Consider the following 18329-nt stretch of genomic DNA (forward strand, 5'->3'; position numbering starts at 1 on the left):
CACGTGCTATGTGCCCTGTATTTCCTTGAATACTTTCCTAACAATTTAGCAAAGACGTCTTAATGAAGCCTGGAGACAAAGCAATAAAAACATACTTATTTCTCTCCCCCTTTTCCTTTCTTATGCTCGTATAATCATAAGAGCAGCCCTCCCCATCTCAACAGCTCTCACGTTAGCTGTCACTTTTGGTAAATTTGTGGCTAGAGACCACGAAAAGAAAGCTGGGTTTCCTTAATGTCACTTATAAACATGGACAGGATCAAATTGCCTTTTAGCGGATCAAATTGCCTTCGAACTGCAGCCCTCTGTCCTTAAGCACCCGGCAAGCACAGCCCAAACTCCACCTATGCTCAGGTCCGTGCCAATTTACTGACAAACCGGCCTGCAAAGCATTAGCTGCAAGCAAGCAGAGCCATTCCACCAAACGTTTTGGAAACCCACAAGAAAGTTACCTACAGAACATCACCAACCCTGTGTGTTTACCATTCTCTCACAGGTGCTGACCTTTCTTTATTCCTCTGCTGCTTTTATATCCTACAATCTGAAGTTCCCTCTCAGCATCCCCAAGTACCACCACAGACCCTTTCTTGATAGGCAGGGGTTCTTTAACTGATGTTAAAGACAATTCCAGAGGTGGAAAACGTGCGAGCACCCAAAATATTAGCTTCTGAGCCATCTCCCAGGAATGGATAATTCATATCAGGTATGGAACCACTTTCCTGTATCTACTGTGTAGGTGAGCAAGCAGAAACAGAGACCTTCTTTTTTTTAATCCCCACGCAAGGAACTCCACGTCCTGTTCCACTGAAATGCTGGAGACAACCCACCATGACTGCCTCCTGCCCTTGGCCTCACAAAAATTCTGACCTTGTCCTGAACCACGCTGCTGACCAGCAGCACAGAAGGGCGATGGAGGAACGAGCTGTCCCGAGCCAACACATCGCGGGCGGTAATCTAATTTGACATGTTTTGCTCCAAATACTGCGCAACAACCAACGTTATTGGTGTGTTTCAGCAATACCCTGGAGATAAATTTCATCACTGCAATATTGCCTTTAATAACAATTTTAATTATAACAGTCATTCGAGGACTGCAGCCATTCCTGTCCCACAAATTCCAACGATATTAAATTACTGCGGAGTCCAGAAGACACTCGGGAGCGTGTTCTGTGCAGAGTGAAGCCATGCATCTCATCTCTGTCCTCAGAGAGACACGGCTGTAAGCCAGAACTGCACTTCAGTGGTTACAAACCCACACTGCCTCTAGGATGGAGAAGGATCTACCCAGGTTGCCTCAAGAAAAAAAGAGGCAGCACAGAGACCCTGCAGAACCTCCACGTAAAACTGACCTCGGCAGGAAATTCTAGATTCTCTAATCCTCCCTCCAAATCTTTTACTAAAGCACTTCCAGCAAAGGATAAAGAAAGGAAATTCTGACAGATGGCAGGCGGATGCTGATTGCTCAAGCATGAACCAGCCTAAGACAAGGACGTTGGTAAGTGAGGGATCAGGATCACATAAACCTATTTCAGGAGCTGCCTTTACCAAGAATTTCCATTGTCAATCCTCTGCTTCCATGCCGAGGCGCAGACTTCACCAAACTGATACTCCAAACTGAAAAAGAGAAGCCCTACTATCAGGATATGCCCTAATGTTCACATAAATTCATACTAATAAATAAATTCATACTCAATGAACATTTTTAAGAACATCAAGAAAGAAATCATCACACAGGAGTCAGATTTCACTCAATGTTACTCACTGAAATTTCTTAGTCTAGCATCTTAAACTGACATTGCATAAATAGCAGGCACTGCAGAGGTTACTACAGGGAATAAACCTGCATCCCCTTTATTGCCTAGTAATCAAATGCCCAGCAGCTGCCACTCAGCTGCTCAATCAGCTCAGGCTTACGCTATAAGCAGGCACAGAGGGAAGGCTGGACTATTAAAGCTGCCTTCAGTGGGCCAGCATTGCACACAGGTATCTGACTGCCAGCATGTGCTTGTTCTTTTAATGCATCTCATTTGTAAGTCCAGGTGGTGAACTAAGCAGAGCTGTTAAGGATTATGGTTGAAAATAACTGCAAACGCTGTTTCTGACTACAGGATAAAATGCATTGCATGAAAATATTTAGATTTTTTAAGCTTAATTACACAGAACGTTCAAAAATTGTCAAGGACGTGGTTTACTGGGGAGTAAAGCTTAATCCCAGTAACAGTCACTAATGGGGAAAAATGGATGTAGGGAAAACAACGATCGAGTGAGAAGTACAAGAGGTTGTGCCATCCTGCCAATAGGATGTGCAGCTCTCCTCTCTTTTCCCCTAAGCAGTTCGATTTCTATTCAAAAAGCTCCCAGGAACAACACAGAAAAAGGCCATCGGACTCGCATCCAGACACTAGAAGCTGGCAAAGCTGCTTGCAAAGTCACAGCACCCGAGGCAGAGGAAACTGGCACCTCCTCTACCGGCTGCAGGAGACTGCCAGGACAAAACCTGGGAAGCTTTGCTTTGCTTTGCTGCTTACAGACACTGATTTATCTTCCAGTTACTGAGCAAATGGATACTAGATTATGAAAAACATAGTTCTTCAGTGAAATTGAGCTGTCCAGCCTTTTAAACCAAGGATAAAAGCCTCTTTCAAAATTAACAGCCATAAAATTCAAACCAAAGAAGACCAATAAACAATGTCAGCAGCTGGCAGATGCCAGGAAGAGATGAGTTCACATGGCAAAATATACAAAATCAGTACTTCCTGCCAGCAGCAGGTCAAACCAGGTCATTTAAGACCTGAAATAGCTTTCAGGTAAAAGTGTCTTCAAAGCCTCTTTAGGAAACTGTTTGGGAATGCTCTGCCGTGTCTGCCTGGCCTTAAGGTCTCTAGAAATCCTCAGATTAGCGAGCTGCTAGAAACATTTACTCGTTGGCCTTGCCCAGGTTTAGCTGCACAGGTGTCATGCGGTGGTTCTGGCAACAACAGTGCAGGTGGCAGCACTTTGCTGCACAAGGACATCGCAAGTTGTCCTCCCCTCAGCTTCCTACAGTGAAGGACCAGCGGTGGCAGCAGTCCTGGAGGCACAGCGATCATCCACCCCGGCACAACGGGCTGAGAGCATGGGGAAGCTGCCAAGCCCCAGCTCCTGATCTTTGGTTAAAGGAGAGCTGATGGAAAGCTCCCAAACACAGCTGCATTGCACGGGGCTTGCACTGATGGTCTTGAAAGAAAACAGTTGCTGTGCTTGAGGCTGTCCATTTCCCATCTGAATAACCAAACCCCAGCCATTCCTGCCAGAGAAAGGAGGGGAGAGAAACCTGATCTCCAAAGGAGCCTACTTCTGTATTTCATAGCCACTCAAACAACAGCAGGTAACAGCAAAACCCCGAGAAAACCCAAATCCACACAGCAGTTCCCATGTTTTTAAATGCACTGCTTTCTTTTCCTTTTAGTCTTTGGTGAACTGCCAAAGGTTTTCTCTTCTACTTTATTGAGCACAAAAAACGAGATGAATGATCCAAGCAGTTGTCTTTTCACAACACCAGGGCTCCAGTGATTCATAAGCAAGCAATTCCCGTTCTTCGAAACGGATGCTGCATTGCCTAAGGCGGTGTTGTATTTGCAGCTCAGACCTCAGTTATCCCAAAGAAATCCTCTCCATGGTGCTGTTCAGAGGTGATCTGCCCCATCCCCAGCTGCTGCCATATTTTACTTTTTTTCTTCCTTTTTTAATTAGAAAGTTCCATTCTTAATGCAACCACAGGACAGACTGAGAAATCACAGGATTTTGTCTGCATTACAGCAAAAGTGTCCTGACTTCTTCCTGCTCCTGCACATCTGTTCCTGCACTCCCACATCTGGCAGGCTCACACAGTGTCCCCCACTCTTTTTTTTCTTTTTTTTTTAGCTGCCTAGTATTAGGAAGACCATTATTTCTGCTACCATACAGTGATGTAAATCAGATTCCCACTGCTATAACAAAAGGCTCAATATCACAGACTCTGCCCTATGTCTAGACTTCCTTTTATGAACTAATAAAAGCCTATTTATATCACGTCTCTAACCGCTGGGTGGTACAAACCTGCAGAAAAAGGAAAGGAATTTCAGGGAAAAAAACAACAAGCCGAATAAACCAAAAGGGCACAAAGAGGCAACATCATCAGACATCAAGTTCTGCTCTAGAGGAAAGCTGCATCCTGAGACCCCAGCAGAGCTCAGAGGTTTCTCAGGCAATGTTCCAGAGCGGTGCTGCAGTGTACTGGCAAAGTCAAACAAGTCACAGAGGACAACTCTAGGTCTGGCAAGTTTACCAGCAGCCTTCCGTGCTCTCTTCTCACTGATGGCAAGCACTCTATTGCCTAATTCAAGAGGTCTGAGGAGAAAACTGCCTGGCAATCTCCCTCCCAGAAGAAAAAATAGCATTCTGGGGTGTTCCTGATAAGGGTCCGAAAGGATGACAGAGCAGCCCAAGCACCAGTTGGCCCAAAGCAGCAGCACCCCGTAGAAGCCATACGGCAAACTTGGACAGCTCTGCAACAGTGCAGCCTCGTATGATAGCTGCTGTCTAGTTTTTTCTTCTTCTTCCTTTGAATGTTAGGAAGATTATCTACCTTAGCAGCAGGCAAGCAGGTGCCCCTGAATAACTGTCTAGAGCTAACTATAATGCTGAGAGTAAAAATATAGGTGTATTTATACTTCCACTAAATACACACAGCCATATATACATTCCCACACAGTGGAAATCATGACGCTCGTTTCACAATAGGATCTGTCTGGATTGTCGTATTAACACAAGCTCAAGAAACTTCCTAATCTGGTGGATAAACACGAGCCTTAAAGCTCAGAGACGATCTCTTTGGACAGCAGCAGCTACCCCTTGCTAGCACTCAGAATTCTGGCTCAACGATACTGTCAAGACTATGTAATAACTCCAGAGCTTCCCATATGGGAGGAAAAACAGCTGCAGATCAGTGTTGTCCATGGAATTATGTTGCTAAAGACACATGCTACAGTGATATTTTCAAGGCAAAAAAAAGAAAATCAGTGACAAACGCAAGAGCTGATTTCCTGTAACATTCTAGGATTACAAAATTCATCTTCATGCCCACCTTAGGAGGCACAACCGAAACTAGTGCTGACAATTTTTCATGCACACCACTTCGGAGACCACTGCTATAGAAGGGCAGTTTACAAATCTCAACACATTTCACTGGACTCCCCCTGTAGCTCCACTTACGGTTGTGAGTGTGCTGTCTCGTAGCGCTCAAAGGAGTGGGACAGATCGTGCTTGTTGTTCATGTAACACTGCGTGCACAGGTCGTAGTCGAAGCACATTTTGCACTTCCACCGCATTCCCCGGATGCCGTGCTTCTTGCAACAGTCACAGATGATGTTAGGGTGACGGACACCTAGGAGAACAGAAGGAAAAGAATATAACATCCACCCCAAATTCAGAGAAACCAGGCTGACAAGACTGTTAGAATTATATTAGCATGTTTTAAAGGGATAAAACGTCCACGTACTAAAGATGACAGAACATCTAAGCTTAATAAGGGAAAGTCTGCACGGCATTCTAGGACTGAGCAGAGTTGATCTGGCTGCCATCTAAGCAAATCAGAAACCCCATAAATGCCCTGAGGTGGCATTAAGATTGAGCCAACAATCCTTTTGTCTTCACGGATTTGTACGTTAGGACAGGTCCACCCCACTACTACCCCACAGCCCTGAGTTTGGCACTACTTTACGTCTACCTGCTCTCTTCCACCAGAGCAGCAAAATAAGGCTGCTCTCACTCAAATGGTTGCATGGGAATGAAATGAAAGCGGGGGATACTGGAAGAGGATTAGAGCTCATCCAGTGCAATAAACCAGAGCAGATTTTGTATTTGTTTAAAGATCTCTCCAATACATTATCTTTCTCCCAACAACAGATAACTCCTGCCCTTACTCAATCAAGTAAGCACAGCTACAACAAATGAGCTCAATCAGGAAAATTCAACTGTAACAATTTTTGGCTGCTCAGTTTTTCTGATGCTTGACTTTTGAGCTGTTTACTATGCAAAACAGGCAATATAAATTCTACTTAGCTCAAATAACACTTGGGAGCTTGTTCTGCACAAACAATTGACAATGAAGCTCAGTACGTTTCAGATACAAAGCCTAAACAAGGGAACCAAAAGAATTAATATTGATCTAAGAAGACATCTCATTTGTTCTGAATTATCTTGCTCAATTTCAATGCCTTTCCGTGGTCCTGCCATAGAAAAGTAGCATAACTGAACTCAAATATTCATTACAACGCAGTTGCAAAAGGCTCAGGTGCCAGTTAGCAGGTGGGGCAGGTTCCACATGCTGAAGATGGCTTTCCAGCACATGCTTGTGCTTCTTGTCCGTGCCACACTTACCTATTTGTGCGTTATCGTATAGAAGAAGGTCATAAGCTCCTTGAAATCCCGTCCGATAGTTGGTTCTGTTGCCCTGATCCCACTGCACGACCACAGTCTTATCCGGAGTGGTTGGGCTGCCCGTGCGACCGATCTCCACCACAGTCCCAACGTTCCCTTCGCCACTGTCCTGGCTGCCCCACTTCCAGTCCACTCCGCGAACCACCCGCATCCCAACCTGCATGCTGGCATAGGGGTCCGAGTCCATCGCTCTGCACAGCAACCCTCAGAAATCCTTCACACAGCAGCTCTGGGAGATGGGCGGCAGCAACTCATCCAGCAGCAGCAGCAGCAGCAGCATGTTCAGCACACCTGGGAAGACAACGTGGCATTAAGTGGTGTCACTCCAAACATCACAGCCCTCAGAGCAAGGCGAGCAGATCCCATTTCAGCTCATGCCCCTGGTGCACAAACTCATGCTCCGTTAGCAGGGCCAGAAGGTTTTCTACATTCCACTTCCCAAATGAAAACAGCTCAAAGCCCACCTTGAAGTACTTATCCCACTCTGCTGTAAATGCCATCAAATGAAATGCTGTGTAAAAAGATTACCGAGATGCATCCTGATTACCTTCCATTCAGCTTCGGTCTTGATTGCAGTCCAGCTGCTGTTTTAGGAAATGACAGCTGCCTTCAGCAAGAAATTGGAAGTCCTGCTTCGTCATAGCACTACAGGTGAACTTAACATCAACTCCACAAAGAGTCAAAATGGCAAGAAACGTGCTCCCTGCCCCAGACAACCCGGCTACAGACTAGGCCTGACATGCCGAGTAGATAAATCTGTATTTTATTCAAACAGAGCTCTATTTTTGATGAAGACTTCACATACATCTTTTCAAATGATACTGCAGTGCTGTGTTCATCTTGCCCAGAAAGTTTGTGATTGATTTTGAGATACAGGAAGCCTTAAAGATGCATAGAAAAGCAATATGTAACTATTTTCCAAAAGCAACAGCAGTTTTAAAACAAGAGCCGATGTTAAGAGAAATGTCAACCTTTGTTGCTATTCTAGCTAGAGCAGGAACAGGAAAGGGTGGGTAGCTAATCTGCAGCGAGCACTGCAGGAAAAGCTTGGGATAGCCTCTCCAAGTGTTGCCATGACAATTGGTAAATGAGGTGAACACCACATGGATGCAGCACATCCACAGCTCTGAATTCAATCACAGATTGTCAGTCTGGTTTGTGGATTTTAGAGATGTCTTTTTTAGAAGATGACAGAGGAATACAGCTTTTGGTTTTTAGGGCCAAGCTCCTCTCAGAGCTCAGGAAAAAGCAACTGTAGCATCCTTTTACCTTTGGGCATCCCTGGGTCTCCATCTCAAGCTCTAACACCCTAGATTTTGTGAAATACTTGGGAAAAAACCCACATATATCAAAAATGCAGAACACCAAGGACCAAGCTGTGCAGGTTCCAAAAGCACAGCAAATCTTACCGAGTGCCACAACATGCAGCCAGCTCTCACCAGGCTGACAGAGCCGCCACCAAGCTCATAGGATGTGCACCCAGATGTGGCAGCAGGAGCAGCTCTGTGCCGCGCAGCTAACGCTGCCGCCTACCAATAAAGCAACCAAAACCACCCAGGGCTAAAAATAAACTCTTCCCCCAGCCAAACATCCCCTTTTAAATGTATGGAGGAGTAATGTGATGCAAAATGAAGTTTCTAACATGCAGAGAGCCGGATTTCTGTTCAGCTTTAGCATCTCCCCAGCCTCAGGCTTTTTCTGCTGCACATCACTGTCACATCCAAACAACAAAAGGAAACGTCCTTGTGAACTTTGTGGCATCTTTACTTCTAATCATCCCTAAAAGATGCCTTGGGCAACGCTTTCATTTAGACCTTTGTGGAGGTGGACGCAACATTGCTGAGTTTAAGGTGCAGCACTGGTTATTGCTTTTAGGAAATGAAGAGACAGAATATCCTTTTTAAAAAAGCATCGCAAAACCTAAGGAGATTTGCATGATCTGCTCCTCCTCCAGATCAGAGAGAAACGGCAGACTCGCAAGTGCTCGGTTAACGGTTGGACTTGATGATCTTGAAGGGGTTTTCCAACCTAGATGATTCTGAATAAAATGGATGCCTTACTGCTTTAACCAAGAGCTTTCACTGCTTTAACGAAGTTTTCCACTTTACAGAAAACACTTGGCTGTCTACTGGCAGTTCTGTAATTACAGGCCAGGAATGCAATCTCTGTTGATGCCCCAACTACCAAGCTGCAAGGACAAAAATCCATCCTATCTGTAGCCCGTAAGAAGCTGGATCTGGATGGAAACAGTTTTACTGCTGCCACATGCATCGAGCTTCCCTGGGTTCTGCAGGTTCCCGTTACGAAGGAGCTGCACAGGGACTCATCCCACGGCTCTGTGCTTATGTCCAGGACTCCACCACGCAGGAAAGCTGCTGCGGTTTAACTGTACCCTTGTGATGCTGAGTGCTGGTTAATGCTGTTCCGGGCTGCAGTGACCCTCATGTAATCTGCTCGCTGATCTGAAGGCTGACTTCTTAATGCCAATCTTCTCTTTTCACCCAAGAAAGCACCAAAAGCACCACATTCCACTTAATCTGCAGGGCAGTGCATTGTAACAAGAGGAAAAAGCATTTGAAGTCTTTAGGAGATGAATTACAACACACATGTGGTCTAAATCATGCTAGAGACCAGTATTATTTACTTCCTAAGTGGAAATGTTTCACCCATTGAAGCAAATACTCCTGCTCCTCCCTCGAAGCTGTTTGAGTGTAAATGATTCCAGGGAAGGATAGGTGTAGCTGCCAGAAACAGTTTAGAGAAAACAACAGCTTCCCAGAGGAGTTTAAAGAGAGCTCTGAACAAATAATCCATCATAAAACACAAACATGTCTCTGAATCCTGACCTAATGTTCTGACCTCATCTACTGTGACATGGAAAAGCACAGCCCAGGTGTAATCAAACCACTCTTAGGAAATAAAAGTAATATTTAACTGGAACAAAGGGAAAGAGCCTTCAGTCTGCAACGTTTCTCTGCTAACAGTCAAACCGTGCTGCTGGTAGAGGTGCTCTAGAGGCAGCCCCGCACACGGCTTGTAAGAGGCAAAGGTTGCTGCTCTACTGGATACAGGGCAAACAGAACCAAGCGGTGGTGTAAGCAGGTTGGCAAAACCCACCCACATAACATGGTTATCAGGTTATTTCAACAGCATGGTAAACAGAGGAAGAGGCAGCTGTTTCTTTCCCCCCACTCCTCTTTTTTTTTTTTTTCTCTCCTTCTGAGATGTATTCTGCAGTTAGAATTGTCTTCTGGGAGGAATTACTTCACCTGAGGGAGCTCTGCCAATCCTAAGGATGCTTCCTTAAGTGCCCTGGGCCATGGCAAATGCTGTTTGTTTTTTTTCAGAAGGGTAGCACAAGCTCGCAAAGCTCAGGTTTTGATGCTCCTCAGGAGTCCCTGGCTCCTTAACACCCCCTGGGAGCTCATGTGGAGACGGCTGCAGCAGAACTTTTATTACCGGGCCCTTTGCACAGCAGCTCACACAAGCTGTGGAATTATTTTTAATAACTTCACTCGAGCATGAAATATCCATCATCCCCAGCCAGTAATTCACAAGCCCCACAAGAAGTCGTCACTGCACTAAGCATTTGGGGAAATAACATCATCTCCCGTCTCTTATTGCTGGTCTCTGACTTCCCCTCCTGCCCTTGTATCACTGCATGTCCAACTGCTGACGATCTGCAGCACCCAAAACCTACCAGAGGGGTCAAGCTGCCTGCTCCTCGTCCTCCTCTTGCTCTTTGGCAGCCTCCCAGGAACACCAGACTCGCGTGGGCTGCAGTGTGTGTGTCCAGACCCCCAGGGCTGCAGGCTGGGGCTCCCCGGCTTCACGCAGCACAGAGCTCGACACAAACACCCCCACTGGGCATGCAGGCCAGACAGCAGAGGGTGACAGCCTCGTGGCTGTTCCGGGAGGCAAGATTTCTGCCATAAATTCCCACCCAGGGACAGAAAAGACGTAATGCTACTAGGAGGAGAAAACACGGTGTCCTTTGCCTGCCAAAAGCAGGCAGGACCCTCCCTGAAACTACTGGCTTATTTGACACCCGGTGCGTTCACACTGCGCCCACAACAGCATCACGCAGCCATAAACCCATCCTTCCACACGACCTTTTGCACCGGGTGTACCGAGAAGCAAGCAAGAGAATTAAGCTCTTGCATCCTCAGCACGACTGGGAGGCGGGTAAATAAGCTTCTTTTAATTAGAAGAGGATCTGGGGAGTTTTACATCCTGTTTTCTAAGACCCACCCTCCCGCCCTGAGTTCCCCTCTCATAAAAGAGTGGGTTTGTGCTTTGCTCTTTGATCCCCGGCTCATCTCTCTCAGGGAAGAGAGAAACAGAGCAAGCAGCCAAGGCATTCTTCACTTGACATCTCAAAAATAACCGCAAGCCCATGAAGTCTGTGTCAAGACCAACGCCACTTGCTTTACCCTCCCTTGGTCCCAGCACAGACTGGGCAAGCACCAGGAGATGTTTACAGGCACACGATGCAGGCAGACAGGAACAGAGCACGTCCCCAGCGCCGCCTGCATCAGCAGAAATCCAGAATAACCTCACTGCAGCACAAGCAAGCGGTCGGCGCGGTGGTGCTCACTCTTCAGGAGACAATTCAGCAACAACCCTCCGAAAGGAGCTGGTTGTGACCTTGCTGGCCTCGTTGGTCGTTTCAGCAGGATTCTACCCAAGAACAGAGGTCTGCAGTTCAAGTCAGGGTTCAAAACATTAAGATTGATCAGCTACCACTGGTGTAAAGGTTCAAGATTTACTTTGTTATATCCCCAAACTGGTAACAAAGGCCTCTAAACAACTTAAATGTAAGGGCTAAATTAAGCCAACTCCTCCTGGCTTACAAACGGCTGTGCCTGTGCAGCTGGTTTTTGGCAGGACTCTTTTCCATGCTACTCTTATGCCCTACAGAAGTGGGATTTGACTGAATTTTCCCCCTTTCCTTACACAAGCAGTGTGAAACCAGCACCAGTTCACTAGCTATCTGCACAAGTAACTATTGTTCCCCACCCCAGTTTCCCTAGCTGCAAACCAGAAATAAACACTTTCCTATTAGAGATCCTTTACTCACAGACAACAACCAGGATCAAATACCTCTGACTAAGGCTCCAAGCTGCTCAGTTACTCATTACCAAAGCGAGCTCTCACGCCAACAAACCCAAATTCAGACCTAGCCTTTGCTTTTCTTCCTCCTCAGCAAGCAGTAAGACCCAGGACAGCACAACAGCAGACACAGGTGTGCTCTCCCAGCAGAACCCAGTCTAATTTCTCTCAAGGCCATTCCCACAGCTGAATACACTCACTGTTAAGTGAGAGCAGAGCAGAAAACAGTCCTTTTTGACTTACCACCATACAAAGACCAAAAATCCTTAACTTCTTAGCAGACCTCCTCTAAGCTGCCTGGTAATGGTGCCTTCTGGCCAGCCCGCTGCTTGTTCCAGCTGTGTTCCTTCACACACAGCACCTAAATAGTTCTGGGCTAAAATTGTAGCACCAACAGGTGTAAAGACATCCTATCGATCTGAAATGATAGGCAAACCAAGGCTGTATCTCCACACAAGTCTTTCACTAGCATTTTAATGCCTGTTTTAAGAAAAGCCAGACAAATAAGCATACATAAGAGCAATATGGCATTTATCGCAAGTAATCAGAGCAGTATTTTTAAGATGCTCTGAAAAAATCCCTTTCCAATTGGCCTTGTGATGTTGCAGGTACTACTTTCTCTCGTAACGCTTGCAACCTTAACATACACGTGACTGTCCATTTATGTAGGAGTGCAACAGGCATCTACCTAACCCATAAACTGGCCTCTGAAGGAGTCATTTATGGGCAGGAGTTGGGTTTAGGTTTTTCCTGTATTTGGAATTTATAATATGGCAGCAAGAGCACAAGCTTCCTCCCTTAGATGCCCAGGCTGGCTGTAAAAGAAACAAAAGGCTGCAGAGAAAGCCTCCATCTCTTTTATGCAGACATTTATTATAAAATCAGTTGTGCTAAATTACTTGCTGAAAAAATTGCGTAAAACCCTACCAAATGAGAAAAGTACCTCTAGTATAAGGGCTAATATTAAATTGCAACGCACGATAAAGATTTTGTGCTTTCAAAACATCGTTAATGCACAAACACTGGGCTCTAGCACTGCCTCCTAACACAGCACTGGTGCCAGTCCCGCTTCTTGCTGTGGCAGGGCATGCAGTCAGACCCACGTTGTTGTGTATTGTTCCCCAGATCTCACTGCGCAGCCCAATCTTATACAAAGAGCTGCACTGTCTGCTCAGGTCTTGTTTATCTGCTCAGGCTGAAGAACAGGGGCTGGGTGGTGGAGTAGAGCAAGCAGGAGCTGCACTACCACTGCACATGGTGCAGATCGGACCCAAGGACTGGCAAAGCAAAGCCAAATGCCTCCAAGTCATAAAACAATGTCAGCGATATCAGACCAAGTCCAAAAAAGACAGGGATGGCCCCCAACCCTGACAGCACTGCTCCCTTTAAAACAGCCATCTGGTTCTAACTAAATATAATTAAAAAAAGAAACAAAACCTCAGCAGTATGGTCCTACCTTAATTTTGCCACTAAGGCTAACCTTCTGAACAATGCTCTAGCATAAACTGGTGGTAGGTACCTTAGTAAAACACAAACAGAACAAGCTATTTTCTGGCCAAAAGCATGTTCCTCTTAGCAGGAACCAACAGCAAGCACCAAGTGTATTACCCCAGCGCTGTTACCTGTTCTGAGGCTCCATCTCCCGTGGTTGACACAAAGAGCACAGAAGATACAGGCTCCTCGCTCCCAGGCCGAGCAGATCTTCTAACGCAGAAGCGTGACACCACCTCAGGCATTATGCCACAAACTTAACCACTGAGAATCAGCCCAAGCCTGTGGAATTCCTCCTTATGCCACCAAAAGAATTTGCAGATCGGTGGAAGGGAATCACCCTCTCCTCCCCTGCTAAGCCACAGTGTCTCCCTGCTGCTTTGCTTCGTGGCTCACCGAAGACAGGGATATTTTTTCTCCTGCTGTCAGCATTTCTGCTTCGTCTAAATTTTGCAAAATGGCATCACTGGCACGGAGTGGAAGAGAAGAGCAGATGATGCTTCCGTGGGTTAAATATCAATATCAGATAAATGAAGCCATCCCTACTGACAAACTATTCTCAGCAGGAAGAAAAATTAGAAGCGGGGTAGCTGCCTTTTAAAACCAACCAGCCATGAAAAAGCCTGAATGAGGCTGAACCATACCCCAAACCTCACCTGCTCTCGCAGTATATTGAACTGTATTACATAAACAGAATAAAGCAGGTGATTAATATGCCTTCACTCGGGGATTAACATCTTGTCATTTCAGCCTCACTAATTGTTTTGTGTAAGAGCAGGCACACATCCTGAAATACTGGGACACAGAGTGAGGAAATGCTAAAAATAACGAGCCAGCCGTCATGCTTAAAGCCTGCTTTTCACCTCTACAATCAACACTTGTCCTATACAAATGCCAGCCTATTGATCCGTTTGGTCTACGCTGAATTTTGCATTCAATTTACACTGATTGTATTCTAGCACCGAGTCCTCCTGGTGAGAAGGGAAGGCAATGTTCCCTTTGCAAGTTGGAGGAGCAATACTTTTTGTGGTTATCATCCTGCCTTTCTATTATTTTGCCTTGATAAAGGATACCAGCCTAAAAGAAGCACCAGACAATTTATTAAGATGTAATAACAGTAGTTACATGCAAATCCTGCTCAGAAGCTTGCTGCCAGCATTCTGGTTGGTATTTAAAATTCTGATGATATTTAAAAAAAAAAAACCTTCAGGGTTATCTTCTATTCTCCTTGTTCCAAAAGTTAAATTTCTTGGGTTTAAGTAATTTTTTTAATGAATCAGCTCAGTGCTGACTAATGAACCAGGCTGATGAAATCCACGGAGTTGCGAGTGGGTCAATATTTGCTTTAGCCCATACAGATGAGAACACAGCCTTCAGGAAACACCACAGGTCAATCAAAAATAAACAGCTGTCACAAGCTTCCCACAACAGACGTCGTGGCGCACCACAGAGGGGTGGAATACCTTTTGCCAAGTCAGATGCGTTTGAAATTCCTATTTACAAATCACCCGCAGCCAAATCCAACAAAAACTTCAAAAACTTGAAACCCGTGGGATCGCTGTTCATTTGCTCACTGGAGAATTAAGGGTGACGATAAGGGAAAGTTCACACTGGGAATCTGGTGTCTCTCTCTTACTACATCCCCTAAGATAATTGCTCATGAGCCTGATGAAATTTCCTTCTGGCTTTTGATGAACTGTGCTCTCTCCAGGAGGGAGAAAAACACATCAGCTCCAGCCATTTGCTTTAATTGGACCTGACAGTTTGCAGATTGCTGCCTAAAGCCTTGAAAAGCTCAGTAGCTGGGGCTGAGCAGCATCTACTTTTTCCTCAATAGCAGATTTCATAAACCCAAATCCAACTCATCCAGGGAAAAATCTGTTACAGTACAAGCTCAACATCACTATCAGGAATGGCTTAGGTGGAGCTTATTGAGCCCTTTGGCAAAAGGAGGATGAGGCAGCCTCTTGAAAATCTCTTCCAGCCCTATTTTCAATCCCCTCAGAATGCAGTACCACACAGAAACACATTCCAACATCCAGAAGTCTCTCCTGCCTTCAGATTTCAACTGTATTCTTATTTTGACATTGCTCTGAGCAATATGTAACTGGCCCACAGCTGGTGGTGTTGAGACCCAGCGCAGAGTGATCAGTGTTTTGGAAAACACACTATTGTGGTTCTGTGACAAGGTTGTTCATAGGTATTTGGACTTGGGAGCCCTTGGTGGTGACACAACAGGATTACTGACCATCTGAGTTGTGAACCCAACTTTCTCCAACTTCTCAAAGTGAAAAGATGCTGCCTCAGGCTCTGGCATAGAGCAAGCTGCAGGATATAACCCTCTGAATCTCCGATGAGCCTTGATGGCTCATCCTACCAACTTTCAGATTCCCCTTCAGGCTTTCAGAACGGCCAACGCTGCTCTCCTGCTGGTTTCCAGCCTAGAACTCGCCCTTTCTGTGCTCTGAAAGCAAATCAAAAGGTTTAAGTCTAATCTATCCTGACCTGCCTTTGGCTAGAGACATCAGCTGCATAGGAGCAGAATGAATTGAGTAGCAAGCTGTTACTTTCCTTCCTTGGACTTAAAGGTTTGAGGGTCAGCACACGCACCAATTCACTTACAAGTCTACATTTTAGAAGTATGATGTTATCGTTCAGCTTTGGATAGCTTTAAAGCATGCAAGAACACTTCACAGATGGAAAATGGAGCCATGGTTACATATGGAATTGGTGGCAGAGCCAGCAAGAAACTCATATATCCTTGCTCCAAGTTTCCTGGGAAATTCCAAACAAAACTACAGCTCTCATGACAAAGGGAGCAGAAATAGACAACAGACTCCATTTTCTCCGTCTTTGCTTAAAGATAGAAAAATATCTGATGATACCTACCACACAGAGATATAATTTTATCAGTTTATAATTATTCTATGCAGATTTTTTTTTTCTATTCAGACAACTGAAGTGTTCATTCTGATCTAAGGTCTCTTTGCCTGCTTTTGCACAGATGCACATCTCCCAGGTACCAACCCCAACAGGAGTTGCATCGCTATATGCATATCTATAAGGAGATAACTTACAGCAGCCTGTAAGAAAGGCACAGGCTTTTAAATTCAACCACCTGCACACAAAACGAACTGGCTAAAGAGGCTTGTATTTTGACAGCAAAGAACTCCCAAATGACCCACCGATATCATCAGCTCAGTACCTCTGGAGAGAACAGTTCAGTGTTTGCATGCATGCAAAGCCCGATCATTATTGGATTAAGGCCTGCTGCTTCCAAAGAAAACCACACAGGAGAACCAGGAAGGGGAAGATGACGTTTCCCAGCTCGGGTAGGATAGCGCTGCCTTAGAAAGACATCTCTGTCAAGGAAAGGAGCATCCCACCAAAAACCTTGATGGGGAAATAAAAATAAAAGAAAAACAGAACAAGAAAGGGTGTTCTTGCTAACAGCTGTTCCAATAACACGACTGCTTGAGGAATGCAATCATCAGGTACTTTGGGAATCAGAGAGGAGCCAGCAACACGATTTGACCTAATCACACTTGAAACAACGGAAGGAGCAAATAAGAGGAAAGCAACACCAACATATCAGAGGGTTTATGGGGCTCCCCAGTGAGAGTTTCTAGTGAGAACATGCTGCAAGTTATATCGCAATACTCAGGCCCCTCTGTAAATGCCCCTGATAAGCCGTGAATCAGAATCCTTACAAAACAACCAGGATTCAAACAGCCTGCTCACCAAGCCCTGCATTCTACTCCTGAGTCCCTGAAATACAGAAGCTCAGAATAAAAGCGCATGATCGGTACTGCTGCAAGTGGCACGGTCACATTCAGAGTGACCCTGAATCCTGCCGGGCCCGGGAGCGGTTCTGTTTCAGAGATGATGAGCAAAACAAACAGATTTAACAGGAACAGGCAGGCAGGGGCAACGTGACCTAGAAGAGACAAGCTATCAGGTTGGAGAAAGTCTTCACCTTCAGCCAAGCCACTGGCAACTTGTCTGTGAGCAACCAATAATAACACCACACAAACACAAGGCAAGAGGTGAGCTTATTTGGGAGAGTACCGCAGCTTGGAATAGCCCACAGTGGTCCCAAATAAATGGAAAGGAGACATTTGCAACCACATTTGTGGCACTTCCACAGTTTTTGCAACTTCTGAGACTTCCGTAAAAGTTTTAGCAGAAACACACTGTGCATGGAATCCCAATTCTTCCAAACAACCCTAACAGTGCCTTACTGGCCACTCAAGACCAAAGCTGGAAAAGTGTAAGGTTCTTCATATGCTAACCGGGCACAGGATTTCCACAGTCACACGGTTTCAAACGTGCATTCCAGAGAGACACCAAAACACAGGAAACTACCCAGCAACATCACAATGAGCAGAGAATTGAGCCAACACCAATAACATACACTTATGAAAACTCATAACAGCAAAACAGAGGTGTGCTGTGGAAAGGGATGGGAAACACATTCACTTTGTTGAAGCTTAACATGAGAAAAATCATTCACAAAACAGAACCAGCAGTGATGCTTAAATGACCAGAGAACTCTGTTACATGTGTTGCAGGCACATTTACCAGTCCTACATGAACTCATTACACCTTGTCACCACAGAAATCATAGAATCCTGGAATCATTTAGTTTGGGAAAGACCTCTAAGATGCGAGTCACCTGACGCTCGACCTGCTGCTCTGGTAGTTGTCTGCCTTCAGGAGGCACTTCTTGAAGGGAACCACCACCTGCCCACCAGACATTAGCTGCTCCAGGTACAAAACCAAGACCAGAATAGGCTTTGCTAGCTCTGCCAAGGCTACTGAAGTTTCTTTCTGATTTCCACTACCCATATGACATGTGGCATCACTCCAAACACGAAAATGGGGGTTATTTACAGTAAATGAGTCCCTCATTTACTTCTTACTCAAGTAATTAAATTCCAGAGTTGAGCATCTGCAGGGAAATCGGCCCAAACACACACAGAGCTTCCAATGCAGCTGAACGGCCTTCTCTACATAGAAGTTTTGCCCTTGTTTCTCTTGCTTTCTCAGTTCAAGGAGATAAATCAAATCAAATAAATCAGAGGAAAAAGCAAATAATCAGAGGGGGGAAAAAAAGCCACACATGTTTCAGTTCTGAGTAATAATTCAGCATAAGGCCTATGCTCCAGTGATATGACAGGAATTCATCCCAGCATTTCTGTCAGCTCTCACCTCAGCAGGTGAGGGCTTAGCAGCAGTTCCTGCTTCAGGACAGGAACACACCTCCA

General features: G+C 45.4%; 1 protein-coding gene across 2 annotated transcripts in view; it reads right to left on the bottom strand.

The window, feature by feature from the left end:
• MIB2 (MIB E3 ubiquitin protein ligase 2) overlaps positions 1-18329 on the bottom strand; it is a 40022-nt gene that overhangs the window by 20970 nt on the left and 723 nt on the right. For both annotated transcript variants that reach the window (XM_068658804.1, XM_068658803.1), the window contains exons 3-4: positions 6400-6750; positions 5233-5404 (exon numbers count right to left, since the gene is read on the bottom strand). In XM_068658804.1, the coding sequence (XP_068514905.1) occupies positions 5233-5404; positions 6400-6646 (419 nt within the window). In that variant the 5' untranslated portion in view covers positions 6647-6750. The remainder of the gene's footprint in view (positions 1-5232; positions 5405-6399; positions 6751-18329) is intronic.

This window comes from Anas acuta, chromosome 22 (assembly GCF_963932015.1).
Source record: "Anas acuta chromosome 22, bAnaAcu1.1, whole genome shotgun sequence".
Taxonomy (NCBI): Eukaryota; Metazoa; Chordata; class Aves; order Anseriformes; family Anatidae; genus Anas; species Anas acuta.